The 13,173-nt window shown below is 39.1% G+C and overlaps 1 protein-coding gene across 1 annotated transcript in view; it reads right to left on the reverse strand.

Moving 5' to 3' along the window:
• Positions 1–230: 230 nt before the first annotated feature.
• Positions 231–13,173, reverse strand: part of col4a1 (collagen, type IV, alpha 1) — a 43,601-nt gene continuing 30,658 nt past the window's right edge. Inside the window, exons 31-52 of the mRNA XM_079464604.1 lie at positions 12,136–12,249; positions 11,846–12,013; positions 11,669–11,758; positions 11,368–11,520; positions 11,136–11,234; positions 10,936–11,025; positions 10,612–10,751; positions 10,380–10,506; positions 10,196–10,276; positions 9,902–10,000; positions 9,447–9,497; positions 9,138–9,323; positions 7,979–8,112; positions 7,708–7,780; positions 7,518–7,589; positions 6,979–7,107; positions 6,785–6,883; positions 6,389–6,601; positions 5,651–5,828; positions 5,453–5,567; positions 4,252–4,424; positions 231–2,560 (exon numbers count right to left, since the gene is read on the reverse strand). Coding sequence (XP_079320730.1) covers positions 2,476–2,560; positions 4,252–4,424; positions 5,453–5,567; positions 5,651–5,828; positions 6,389–6,601; positions 6,785–6,883; positions 6,979–7,107; positions 7,518–7,589; positions 7,708–7,780; positions 7,979–8,112; positions 9,138–9,323; positions 9,447–9,497; positions 9,902–10,000; positions 10,196–10,276; positions 10,380–10,506; positions 10,612–10,751; positions 10,936–11,025; positions 11,136–11,234; positions 11,368–11,520; positions 11,669–11,758; positions 11,846–12,013; positions 12,136–12,249 — 2,669 coding nt within the window. The 3' untranslated portion in view covers positions 231–2,475. The remainder of the gene's footprint in view (positions 2,561–4,251; positions 4,425–5,452; positions 5,568–5,650; positions 5,829–6,388; positions 6,602–6,784; positions 6,884–6,978; positions 7,108–7,517; positions 7,590–7,707; positions 7,781–7,978; positions 8,113–9,137; positions 9,324–9,446; positions 9,498–9,901; positions 10,001–10,195; positions 10,277–10,379; positions 10,507–10,611; positions 10,752–10,935; positions 11,026–11,135; positions 11,235–11,367; positions 11,521–11,668; positions 11,759–11,845; positions 12,014–12,135; positions 12,250–13,173) is intronic.

Consider the following 13,173-nt stretch of genomic DNA (forward strand, 5'->3'; position numbering starts at 1 on the left):
CAATATAAGTATTAAAAGTATAAAATATTACATTTGGGAGCAATTATGATGGAATAGCTCACCTCAAAATGAAAAATATTTTATCATGTCATTCCAAACCTGCATGGCTTCCTTTCTTCAGCAGAACACAAGAGAAGATCTCTTGAAGAACGTTGATAACCAAGCAACACTGGCACCAATTGACCCATTGTATGCGTGTTCTGTTCAAAGAAAGTAAGTCATATAGGAGTGTGAATGATGACATCACTTTTTTTATTGGATTGAACTGCAGGAGAAATAAAAATGAAAAAGTTCTTCGTATAAAACAATCATGCGTCATCACACATTTATACAAACATTTTATTGTATGGCACAGTATGGGGTGAGGACATCGCTGAAATCATTTGAAAAGTAGTTTTACAAATGTAACCAATCTCTCTAGTATTGAGCATCTTCCAAAGAAAAGCGGCAGCTGTTAATCTTGGAAACGGACATTCATGGGTACAACAATGCACATAGATCCAGCGGGTGTGTGAGGTCAGTGACATTACAGAAAGTCAGAACAAGTGCATGTGGGCTCTAGGACACCTCTGTGACTCTTCACACCTGAATTCAAGGCACATTTTCAAATCAATGTGAAAACACAACTAGCTTTTTTCTTTAGGCTAAATAAGTTGAAACGCTTCGGTTGCATGGCCGACTAAAAAGTCAACTGTAGTGAACTTTATATACAAGGGGTTTTGGTACAGCCAAGTAGTGTAGATTGCATAGTCAAGTATTATCAGTGTACTTTAAATGACAAAAATATAAACAGCAAAAGCAACTACTCATCTGCGTAGATGGGATGTGTGCACCGGTGTAGTATCTGATGCATTAAGACCAAACATAAAATCCATGAGATTGTTGTTGAAATGAAACATGAAAAGAAATCTTCACCTCAGACTCTACATTATGGATGAGCCCTTTGTGACGAGGCTCGGAGTTTATCCAAGATGTAGGAATCAAAGGCTGTTTTGGGGTTCAGGTCAATAGAATGTCAAATGGAAAGTCAACAAAACAAGAACTCCTGACAAAAAGATTTTGTAAGTCAACAGAGGTCATGAGCGTTATGCCTCTATCTGTCATCTCGGTGCCTTCAGCGAGACACAATACGACCAAGGGAACAATAAAACGTTTATTCAGGTATTGTTAGATGCGTTAGTGCAGTGGTAATGTTTTCATTTAGTGTGTAAGGGGACCATTGTAACAAACTATAAGAAAAATAAAATTTACCTTTTGATAAATATTACTTTGTTCATTGTAAGGAAAACTTGTGTTTTTCAACAACTGTTGGATAACTTGACCGAAACAATGATTTGCTCTAAAGGTACTTGCTTATATATGTTAAATAATTTTGTAGACGATAATTATAAAAACATATCGTCTTTCATTTGAAACTTTTAAAAAACATTTTAAATGATTTGTACTAGAAATGAGGAAAGGGCAGCCAATAAGAGTCAAGCATAGAGAGGAACTGTTTAAAAAGCATCTCATGGTGGGACCTTAAAAATCTGGCTGATAAAATGGCAAATCTGCAAATGCATTGTAGGTATTTGGAAGACTATTCCATTCATAGAAGATAGTTTGAACGGGCTCGTGGGAAAATTACTGGCAAGAAAAAGCATGGCCACCTGATCGAAACTGTGCCATTATCCGACAACATTACTGCACCAAAACTCAGGCGGACCAGACACACCCACAGGCATGAACACACAGATACACACCGAAAGCATGAATTGAAACATGTTAGGTTTCAATCTAAAGGTATTAGAAAACAGTGCAGAATATTACAGTTTATGTGCCAAGATGGTACTTTGCAGTGGTTAGTCATCATTTCAACCATTAATTTTGGACAGAAAAGGCCTCTTGGTGCTTAAACTCTCATACGCTTTCATAAATAATGAAGTATGTCAATTTAGCTTAAAAGTTAATGGTGACATAGTGTTGAGTACTAAACAAAGCATTGTATTTACAACAAAGCTTGAACTTTGCCTTTCCTACATCATACAAAGAGAGTGCTGACAAACTCGCTGACTGTGAATAACAAAACAATACTTATCTCTAATGTTAGTGATAGGTGATTATAAAGTGAAGACAGAGAGAGAAATAAACAGGATATTCGCATTTGATAGTATTCAGTGGCATGATAAATAAAGGTGAAAAAAGAAGGGCTAGACGGAAGAGCATCCGATTCATGTAGACTGTTGGTCAAGATGATACCTGCTTACTAACAGATATACTCAGTGCAAGTGTAAACAGGTGTCATTCATGAAAGACACAACGGAACAATGTTAGTTATGCACTCTGTAAGAAAAGTTCTCGATCTTCCATTGCTGCAATCTTTCTGAGCATGTTCTTGACGTTTTTCCATGGCTTTTCATAGAAGTAGCACCATATCATTTTGCTGTTTGTTCATAAAGCTGGAACGTACAGACCAGATGTAAGGTTGAGACTGGTCTATAATACCCTCTTCATGCACACTTGACACCTGCTAATGTGAGTTCGTAGACTCCCCGCTTTTAGAGTTGTAGGGACGGGTTTCCTGCAAACCACAACACACACAGTAAGGAAGGCAGCGTAACTGTCTAAAAAATACTTTTACCATTGGACACTGGTCACATTTACACCATTTCGAAATAACTGTTAGAAAGTAAAGAGGACATTAAAGCCTAACTTCTATACAAACTGTGCCGGATAAAATCGTTTTTGCTGATAATGTTTGAAACCTACAAAGAATAAAAGTAAATTCTTATCTAATCTTTTGACTTTGAACTGACTGCTTATCAGTTATATTCAACAACCAAGAGCAAAGATGGAAACTCTATATAAATATAAATATTTTTTATATAAATTAAATTCATTTGAACTGAATATTGAAAATACTTGTGGGGCAACAATGAAGTTTAAAGTGTCATGTGAGAAAAAAGATTGCACCCCTTGTGGATAAAGGGAGGTTGTGTTCTACATTTCAAAGACACTTTCAATTATTTTTCAATGATTGTATAATAATGGTATGTATACTTGTAGTAATTTAAGTCATTTTAAGTATTTTCAAATATTGCTTGCCTTAAAATCTTTTCTTTTTATTCAGTTTAGTATTTTTAATATGTAAAATGATTTTGTAATTTTACTGTTTTCTTTATAAAAAGGATCCTACATAATGTAAAGAACATTCTGTGAAAACAAACTTCCATATTAATTGATTAATGACAGAAATGTAAACCGCAGAGAAATTAATGGATGAAATTAAACTTTGATGCTTGTTATCTCATAGTTAAAGTAGACTTTAGCATGGTTTTCACAGACTGGGTCACATTATTTTATTCATATTATTACTTTTTAAGATGTATTTTTGCCGTTTTTGCCTTGAAATCGATATTTCAGCAAGAGAGAGGACAGGAAGCAAAGTGGGGCGGGATCAGGAAAAGACCCCCAGTCGGGATTCGAACTCCTAATGCCCAAAGCACAAATGTGTACACGTGTTGGAGCACTTGCCCACGAGGCTATCGGCTCTGGCTTTTAATTACATTATTAAGCAAAAATCGTATAAATATTAAAACGTATTTTAAAATAAAGAGTAGAGTTTGCATATTAAAATCTATTGGGTAAAATATGTATTTGATGTAGTACTGTATGTGATTGTTTACCAAAACATTACAATTCTGTCATCATTTAGTCTTTGTCTTTTTATTCTGCTGAACACAAAGGAAGGTATTTCGAAGAATGTCATCAAGAAACAGATCTTTTCCCCCATTGACTCCTATGGTATTTATTTTCCCTACTATGGCAGTAAATGGGGGATGTGATCTGTTTGGTTACTGACATTCTGCAAAAATAACTTTGTGTTCAGCAGAACAAGGACATTTATACAGCTTGGGAACAACCTGAGAGTGAGTAAATGATGACAAGAGTTTTCATTTTTGGGTGAACGATCCCTGATACAGTTTATGGTTTTGCAGACCATGATCTCAGGCATCATTAAGTATCCATATACATACATACAGTACTGCACATATGTTACAATAGGTTAGACTGTAAATGTTAAATTTTTCACAACATATACACGAGGCATCCTTGCTCTCTATCCATCTCGGGGTCCTTTTAAAAAAACTCCCTAGTGTGGCTTTGTTATTACGAACAAACATTGATAAAATGATTAAGAGTAAGAAACAAAAAGTAATATCCATCGTAAATGCTTAAGATAAATGAGCTGAAAAGAATATTCAAGCTTACGTAAACATATCGCTGTCCTCTATGGTGGCTAACCAGAAGCTGTATGAATTAGCATAGTAGTTGCAGGTGCCGCGTCCATGACACTCGATGAAGGGAGCAGACCGAAACTCTTCCAGGCAAGAGCCAGGAGAGGCAAGAGCCTGACCTGAACCCTCAGCACCAGCACTGGTGTGCTGTTAGAAGAGAGAGAGATTATTAGTCAGATCAACCAAAATCGTATAATGCTCATGAGCGACAAATGTCAATTTATGAAAAATAAATGTTAAATCCTCCTTAATCTGCCCTCTTTGCAAAAAGCTGAAATTTTGCCACAAACATTCAAAAGCAACTCAGAACTTAATTATTACATGTTTACTTTACTACACATTGTCATAAATCAAATTTAAATACAAAATCTAACTAATCAGTCGTGTTAGATTGTCTTAGCACGCTTGAGTTCTGATATGTTTTGAGTGACTGAGCTGATGGGTTCAGACAGTGAGTCTCTTCTTGAGTTCAGTGTTTGACATTCGAATTGTTTCAGCGAAACGAATCGGTTCAAGTGAGTCATTAGGTCGCGAATAAGCCTACGTTGGCGCGCTGTTTGTTATTCACAGCTGTAAGGACATCACAAAAGTTAACATCGGAAAGCCCTTCACTGAAAATGATGTTTCCTTTATGTCAGCTGTATGTGCAGAACACTTGTTACAGAAGAAAAGGCAACACAGTTTTTGAGCCCATTCACACCCGGCTGAAATTCAGGTAAAAATATTCTCGAATGCCCCGTGTGAAACATGGTCTCTGTCTTCCGACCTTGCTTGATTAACATGTGAGGGTCTCTCCACGGAAATCGACTTGTTCAAATTCATTAAGCACTGTGCAGAACAATCAGAGTATTACATCAATGTTCCATGAGAGCGTTTTTTAAAGCATATGGAGCAATGCTTTTATGAGGTCCCGCGATGCTTTTATGCCGTTTGGTCTGCGCAACACAGAATTAAGTCAAACTTTACACACTTTTGCTTGGAGACAGAGGGTGTGCACAAGCGCTCTGCTCACTCTTTCCTGTACTTATCACAAGCACACCACTCATAAATCCCAAACATTCTCACCAATGGGACCCTGTGAGCTTGGGTCTGGAGCCCTGCCTTATTATCTCAACACTCTTAACAATGATTTACAGTATTGCTTTCTTTAGGAATTATTGCTGCAATCGCCTCACCATGACGAAAGAGTATCCAATCCACAGGGAATCCCATCCTTGAGGGCAGCGTGGGATCTGGATGGTCTGACTGTGTACTGCTATCACCATGGCAGGTGCTTCACATACCGCACACCTGTCACAAGCAAAAACGAGAATGTACAGTACACACGTATGATCAATTTTAAATGATAAGATGGGTCATAAAATGACACTAACCTGCTGATGAAGGGTTTAATGCTCTGGCCGGTGATAGGAGCCATGCTCATGGGCATGGGCTCTGGAGAGGTGAGCCAGTATGAATAGTCATTGCGAGATGCAAAGTTACATACGTTGTTGATGTTGCAGAAGAGGAAAGGCATAGGGCTGAACTTCCTTAGGCAGCTACCGGCTGTACCTATAGATTAAAGAGGTCAGATGCTGTGTATCTTTGACTAATCTTTGTTAAGTTAAATGTTCTGTGATGATGCATCCTTTTGTCACATTTGACAAACCAGTTTCTGAAATTCTAGAAAAGTTAAGCTTTTGAGCTTTGTCCCTGCTGTGTTTGTGTGGCCGAAGCCAAACTTTTTGTTATACATATGTTTATTTAAAAGCATTTTACGATTAGCGTATCATTTTAATATCGGATATTGACAGACTAGTTCTAACGTCACTGAATCTGATAACATCATGCTTAAAGAAAATAATTAGATGAATTAAAGTGACGATCGGTTGCAGGTCGGGTGCGGATATCTATATCATAGAAAATTATACGTGCGGGCGGATGGCGGGTGGATAATTGATTTGAAGCAGCGGATGCGGGTGACATTTTAGCTCATCCGCGCATCTCTACTGTGCACACACCTTTTTAATTATCAAACGACAACATTAAACAACAAATATAGTTCACAATATAAAAAGCATAATAGGAGCCCTTTAACCATAGTACATGTGTGATATGATTGTTAGACTGACCTAGGTCTTGCCCGTGTGATCTCTCGTTGCCCTGGACATAAAGCAGGGAATAACCTTCGTATATGGGCTTGGTACCCCCTGGACATGATGGAACATCAACAGTCTGACTGTGACGAGTTACCAGGAAGCCATGGTCCATTGAGGAAAGTCCAGGAGGGCCAATGTGACCTGGGATACCATCAGGCCCTGGGGGTCCAGGGTAACCTCTGGGTCCTATAGGATTAAAAAAAAGTAATTTGCTTAGGATAAAAGCATCTGTTTGCATAAATAGAAAATGTACAAGTGTGGATTGTGATAGTATTGCCAAGGTTTTTTTGTTTCTGAATGTGTAGACCCTTTTGAATGACTTCTGTAAAATTCATCAAGAAATGTTAATCAAATGTAATTTGCACCTACCAGTGACTCCAGCTGGGCCGGGCTCTCCTTTTGCCCCGGGATGTCCATTATAGCCAGGTGTCCCTTCAGCTCCTTTTAAACCTTCAGGACCAATCACGCCTAGAAGGGTGGTTTCCAATAAGACACATCAACTTTAAATCTCTACTGTTACTCTTTGTATTAAGATAGCAAGTTTAGATATTTGCAACAGTCACCCTGTTGTCCTTTTGGTCCAGGGAAGCCATGGAGTCCAGGTGGACCTTGGGGACCCTGCGGTCCGGGTGAACCGAGATCTCCCTTCACAAATGTGTGTGGCCCGGGGGGTCCAGGGGGACCTGCATTACCTAAAACATTGCAAAAATTCAAGTCATGAAGTAATTTCACCATACCTTATTTTTCCATTCAAGAGGCTAATACGATCTTAAAAGTGAATATAAAGGACATCCACCTGCCTAGGCTACAAGTACAATCCTGATATGTAACTTTTTATATGTTGTTTTAAGGGTGACACAATATACAGTCGTTGACACTAACTAAATATCATGTTAATTGTACAAATATTGTTAGGCATAAATAATTCAGATGGACCGTTTCAAAGTTTTCCTTAAGAGTCAAAGTGGTTACAAACCCTTTTAACTTCTCTACACTCGTATTTTGTAGTGTGATTCATTAATAACAAAAAGAGAAAACATAAAAAAACTAAAATTATTATTTCTGCAATATCATGTACAAATGCAAGAGTGTCTATTATTACCTTTAAGCCCAGGAAATCCTCTGTCACCAATCTCGCCCCTTGAGCCTATTATTCCTACCTCACCCTTAGCACCTGGAGAGACACAGAGCTATTGAATAAAAGCAGTCATCTCTATCAAGCACTGTTTAATATACATGTAAGTAAAAAAATGACAATATTTAGCCAATTCCAACTTGATCAAGATTCTTACCAGGGAAACCAGGAACGCCTTGTGTACCCATCTCACCCTTTGGTCCATTATAACCAGGTAATCCAGACTCACCCTAAAATGCACATATGTATTAAAGCGCTAAAATTTTTCTCTTACCCTAAAATCATTTCGATACCAAGTGGCGTCTTGGAGCATCGCAGGGCAAAGCCTTACAGGAATCTATTTTTGTGATATCCACACATTTAAGTGGTAAGACTTGACTAGGTTAAAAGCAAAACTATAGAGCTAGTGGATGACGATGTAAACTCACAGGAATGCCAGTGAAACCTTTGTCTCCTTTTAAGCCGTAAGTGCCTTGTTGACCTGGGTAGCCCACATCTCCCTTCAATCCTTTAGCTCCAACCGCACCTGGTAGACCTGGTTCACCTGGTGCACCTGTTGCACCTGTGTTAAAAAACAATAAAGATAAAAATAAGTAAAATAAGAAGTATTTTGTCATGATTCTGCCGCATCATGTCATGTTTCTCTTGGTTTAGTGGCAGGATCATGACAGAATCTCATGTTTTGTGTGGAGAGAGGCAATTATTGTTCTTATGGCCTTCCATACTCTCTCTGCTGTCTCGTCTTTGTTCCCATCCTCTCGTTACCCTCGTTGTTGATTAATGCCCTTCACCTGTTTCCCTCTTGATTTGCTCCCTTATTTAATGCCCTTGTGTCTTGTCTTGTGCTGGTTCATTGTGGTTGTGTGGTGAGTCCATGTGTCTTGTCAAGTCTAGTGCAGTGTATTTGTAGGTCTTGTTTTGAGTTTATGTTAAGTCTTTGTGCAGTTAGTCTTAGTCATGTTATTGTATCCATGTTTTGTTCTGTTACCCCCTCGTGGGTCTTTGTTTTATTATTTATTAAATTATTTGTTAACCCCTTACCCGCTGTCTGCACCTGGGTCCTCTCTCCGTGTCTCACCACGAGAATCATGACCATATTTAGTATAGGATGGAGTTTTTATTTAGTAATTAAACATCATGCCTTATCAACCCCCCCATAGAAAAGAGAAATTGCATGAACATAGTTGACATTTAGTTAAAGAGCTAGTGTAGGAAATTTAGTGGCATCTAGGGGTGAGGTTGTGAATTCGAAGCACTACTCCAGCTGACAAGACAAAGATGTCATCACGTTTTTTCTTCTTTGCCGAAGGAGATAAAGTATGTTTATGAAAAACGCTCTGTAGAGGAATTTGTCTGTCTAGGGCTACTGTAGAAACAACATGGTGAATTCTATGCAAAGGCGACTTGCGGTGTATGTAAACAGAAATAGCTCGTTCTAAAATAATAAAAACATAACACTTAATTATGTACACATAAGACCTTTAATAAAGCTTTGACGTTTATTGGAGCAAAAACTATAAGTAACTTAAAGCTTTCTTCTATATTAATGATCAAAGCACGTTCTAGAGAGTGGTGTGTAGGGTTCACCTTTTTCTCCCGGCTCCCCCTGAGATCCTCTGTCTCCTTTAGGCCCGTCCATGGATGGTCCTGGAAATCCTATTTCTCCAGGGCGACCTAGTTCCCCTGGAACACCTGAAAAACCCCTCTCTCCTTTGCTTCCAGGAATACCTGGACTCCCAGGAATGCCAGGATGACCAGGGTTGCCTTTATCACCTTTAGAAGAATGTCAGAATTTCATTAACACATCCCTCATTTATTTATTAAACATTAAGTTAATTATGTTACATTACACTAGACGTTATTTCATTTTTACAATTGTGGATCTGTGATGCTGACCTTTGCTGCCAGGTTCACCAAGGGTACCAGGAAATCCTTTCCCAGGACGACCTGAGGAAGAACACAAAGGAGTCGGTGTTGCGTCTTATTTAATCGCCACAAGCGATTCAATTTTGGAAATGACAGCAGTAAATCATCCAAAATTAATGAAAATTTACATCTGGAATACATCTATTTGATGTTCACATCTGCAAGACATATGTTCCTGTCTGTTGTCATATAGACCTCTAGATGATGCCTGTAAGATGTTTATTATTTAGAATGTGTGTAAAACTGCTTTTTCTAAGATGTTAATTTGATTTTTTTACACAACAGATGTTTTCCATATCGCTAGTAGACATTTAACAGAATACCTGTGCTATTTGAGTTGGCACTCAGTAGGTTGTATTTGCACCCCTTACAGTAATTCCATTCTCCACATTTCTTCAAACACCTTTACATATACAGACACTTACCAGGTTCTCCTCTCTCTCCAGAAAATCCAGGAATGCCATCAACTCCTGCTTCGCCTTTGTCTCCTTGTGGACCTGAAGGACCCTGTAGACCAGGAGTACCTGGTCAAACAACAATCTCATGAGAATTTACAGCAATGACTGGATAGTGCCATCCCAATGCTTTCCGTAGAAATCTATATTGACTTCAATTGTAATTGTCATTTCAGGAGGTTTCTACGTCTGATGCTTTGGATGTAAAATGCAAATGCAAATAAATACAACAACAAACCACCAAACACTTTGCGTATCGGTTACCTGGACGCCCTGGAAATCCAGGATCTCCTGAAGAACCCGGCAATCCACTGGTACCCTTCTCGCCTGGCTTCCCTGGAGTACCTGTTTAGCAATTAATATGATTCGCAAAGAGTATTATGTATTATTGTCTCAGTTTTGTGTTAATAATTAATAAAAACTTATAAAAATATGTAAAAAAACTTGCCTGCGTATCCGATCAGTCCTTGGTCTCCTTTAGGTCCTATAGTTCCAGGAGTACCTAGAATTCCCATTGTGCCTTTCTGTCCCTTCTGTCCAGGTCCACCAGGGAATCCTTTGGATCCTTCATTTCCCTAAAAGAAAAAAGGTGTGGGATACATAAAATAAAACCACAGAAGTCCTTTATTAGCACATCTAATCAAAAGACTTGATGTTAACGTCCATGCAAAATCACATACCTTTTCCCCAGGGGGCCCAGGGATTCCTAATGATGCCATACCTGGATCTCCTTTATCTCCTTTGATCCCTTCTAAGCCCTGAATTCCAGGGTGGCCACGTGACCCAATTGTACCTTTACCACCTTTTGGCCCCATTGGACCTGAAAAACCAGAAACGGCTTACTTAGAAATAGAGATTTACCGATATGGCTAGTAATCGGTATCACTCCGAATAATCGGCTATCGGTATCAGTAGGGAAATGTAGTATTGGTTCATCTCAACGTAGAAACCATTGTTATGACCCTAACCCAGAAACATTATGTGTAGAAGAGAAGAGTATGTACCTGGTAATCCCATGTGCCCTCTTGAACCTGGGTCTCCAGGCTCTCCGATATGCCCTGGCAACCCAGGAACTCCAGTGTCACCTTTGTCACCTGCAGTGGAAATGAAAAACTTGATTGCTTTCATCGTAACATCCCTTACATGAATTTAGTAGTAACCACACTTTTATTTTGACTTTGTGAACATTGCTTGGGGAACTAACCTGGCTGTCCATTTAATCCTGGCAGTCCATCTTTACCCGGCATTCCACGGTCTCCGGTTGTTCCAGGGTAGCCCTTTGTTCCTGAAGGACCCGGATCACCTGACAAAGAATGTTGAAACAGTTTACAGATCGTTCAGTTTTAATTAATAAACACAGATCCAGAGGTGCATGCCTCCTTAAAACTCCAATACATTTCTTCAAAAATATCTTCTTTCTGTCTTGCTGTTAATACCTATGTTCCCAGGGTCTCCTTTATCCCCTTTCATGTGCTCCATGTCGACCTCACTCATGTTACCAGCTGGCCCCTGAAGACCAGTGTCTCCTCTTTCACCCTTGATTCCAGTCAGTCCTGGTTCTCCCCTGTGTCCAGTCAAGCCAGGGTCACCTGAAGGAGATAACATCATGATGTTTTAACTAGTTCAGCTCCTTTAGCTAAAACCCAATTAGAAATAAAAGCTTTATCATTTACTGTAGAGAAAAGATTCACTACTGAGACCTTCAGTAACTCTTATTCTAAATGTGCATTCCAATACCTCTTGGCCCAGGTGCCCCAGGGTCTCCATGGGTGCCTGGTGGTCCAGAAGATCCTGTAACCCCAATTTGTCCCATTTGTCCTTTTGGACCTTAAAATAAATAACATTCACACGTTTAATCAGCAACGGGTATTATTAGTTTATGGTGAACAAAGATTTGCCAGAAGAAGCACTTACCACGATCACCTGGAAAACCATCTTTACCAGGAAGTCCTGGTGGTCCAGACCACCCCTTTGAGCCTGGTAACCCAGGGACACCAGGGCTACCCTTGCTACCTGGAGGGCCTGGCATTTCCAGACCAGGTAGTCCCTGTAAACCTTTCTCTCCCTTTATACCTGTCTGACCTGAGACATCATGGAGTCTTGTTAAAAACGAATATGTTAAGAAATTTGCATGTTTGTTCATACGCTATACACCTGTTAGTGGTATTAAATGTATATGTTGTCTACTTTGTCGGCTGACTCACCGAAAGGTCCAGGACCTCCTGGTGGACCCATTGGTCCAGGTGGCCCAGGATCTCCAGGCCCTGGAGGTCCTGGTGGTCCAGCCAAACCATGAGGTCCTGGTGGCCCGAGGTCACCTGCAAACATCAACATAAATTTAAAGCTATGATACCCCAGAATGAACCTCTCTACAGTGACAATATGTAACACGGATTGCAGACTACTCTCCCAGAGTGTCCGAAAACACTTTGCATCACAAATTCTGCACTTAATTTGTTTGAGTTCTACTAAAATGTTTTTTTGATCTTTTAAAAGACAGATAGGGATCCACGTTATTCCAGTATACCAGCGATTCAGCAAAACGTCACTGTCAAAGGCTTTTAAAGGGTCATATGACATGGCTAAAACTAATATTATAATTTGTTTAAGATGTGATGCAATTATACATATATACACATAGATTTATAGGGTGTGGTTACATGAGGCATTACAGGCAGGTCTGGGTGAGCATTCGCATTTAGATAGAATGCATCTTTCTTTCCACACTTTAATTATTGCAATTTTGCGTGTCTAATACATACATGGGCAACTTATAACACACTAAAGACACAGAAAAACACGTATTTGCGCCATATGACCCCTTTAAACATAAACACCATCCAGGTCATCTCAGCAACCCTGGGGTAGTGTTTGATAGATCATTTAGATCTGTAATATTCTGCTCAACAACATCTGGACATTTAATTGTTTCAAATTGTCAGTCCTCTAATGTTTGGTTGGGTTTTCTATCTTATTTGTTGCTATTTATTTTATTTCCAGTCTAACTGGTTGTTGTCTAGAACCTGTCATCATGGTGCTCCAATAAGTTTAAGATCAACTTGCTTTGGCAAAGTTTTGTGAACTCACATCTGCTATTAATTAAAAATGTTCAACAGGACATTTTCCTGTTGTACCCTCAAAATTCCAATGTGTACACTCATCAACCTTCACGATTTTTCTGATCATTAGTTGCATCTTTGAACAAATAAATGTAGATATAGCTAGAAAAAACAAGAATGATG

The sequence above is a fragment of the Barbatula barbatula genome, assembly GCF_947034865.1.
Source record: "Barbatula barbatula genome assembly, chromosome: 9".
NCBI lineage: Eukaryota > Metazoa > Chordata > Actinopteri > Cypriniformes > Nemacheilidae > Barbatula > Barbatula barbatula.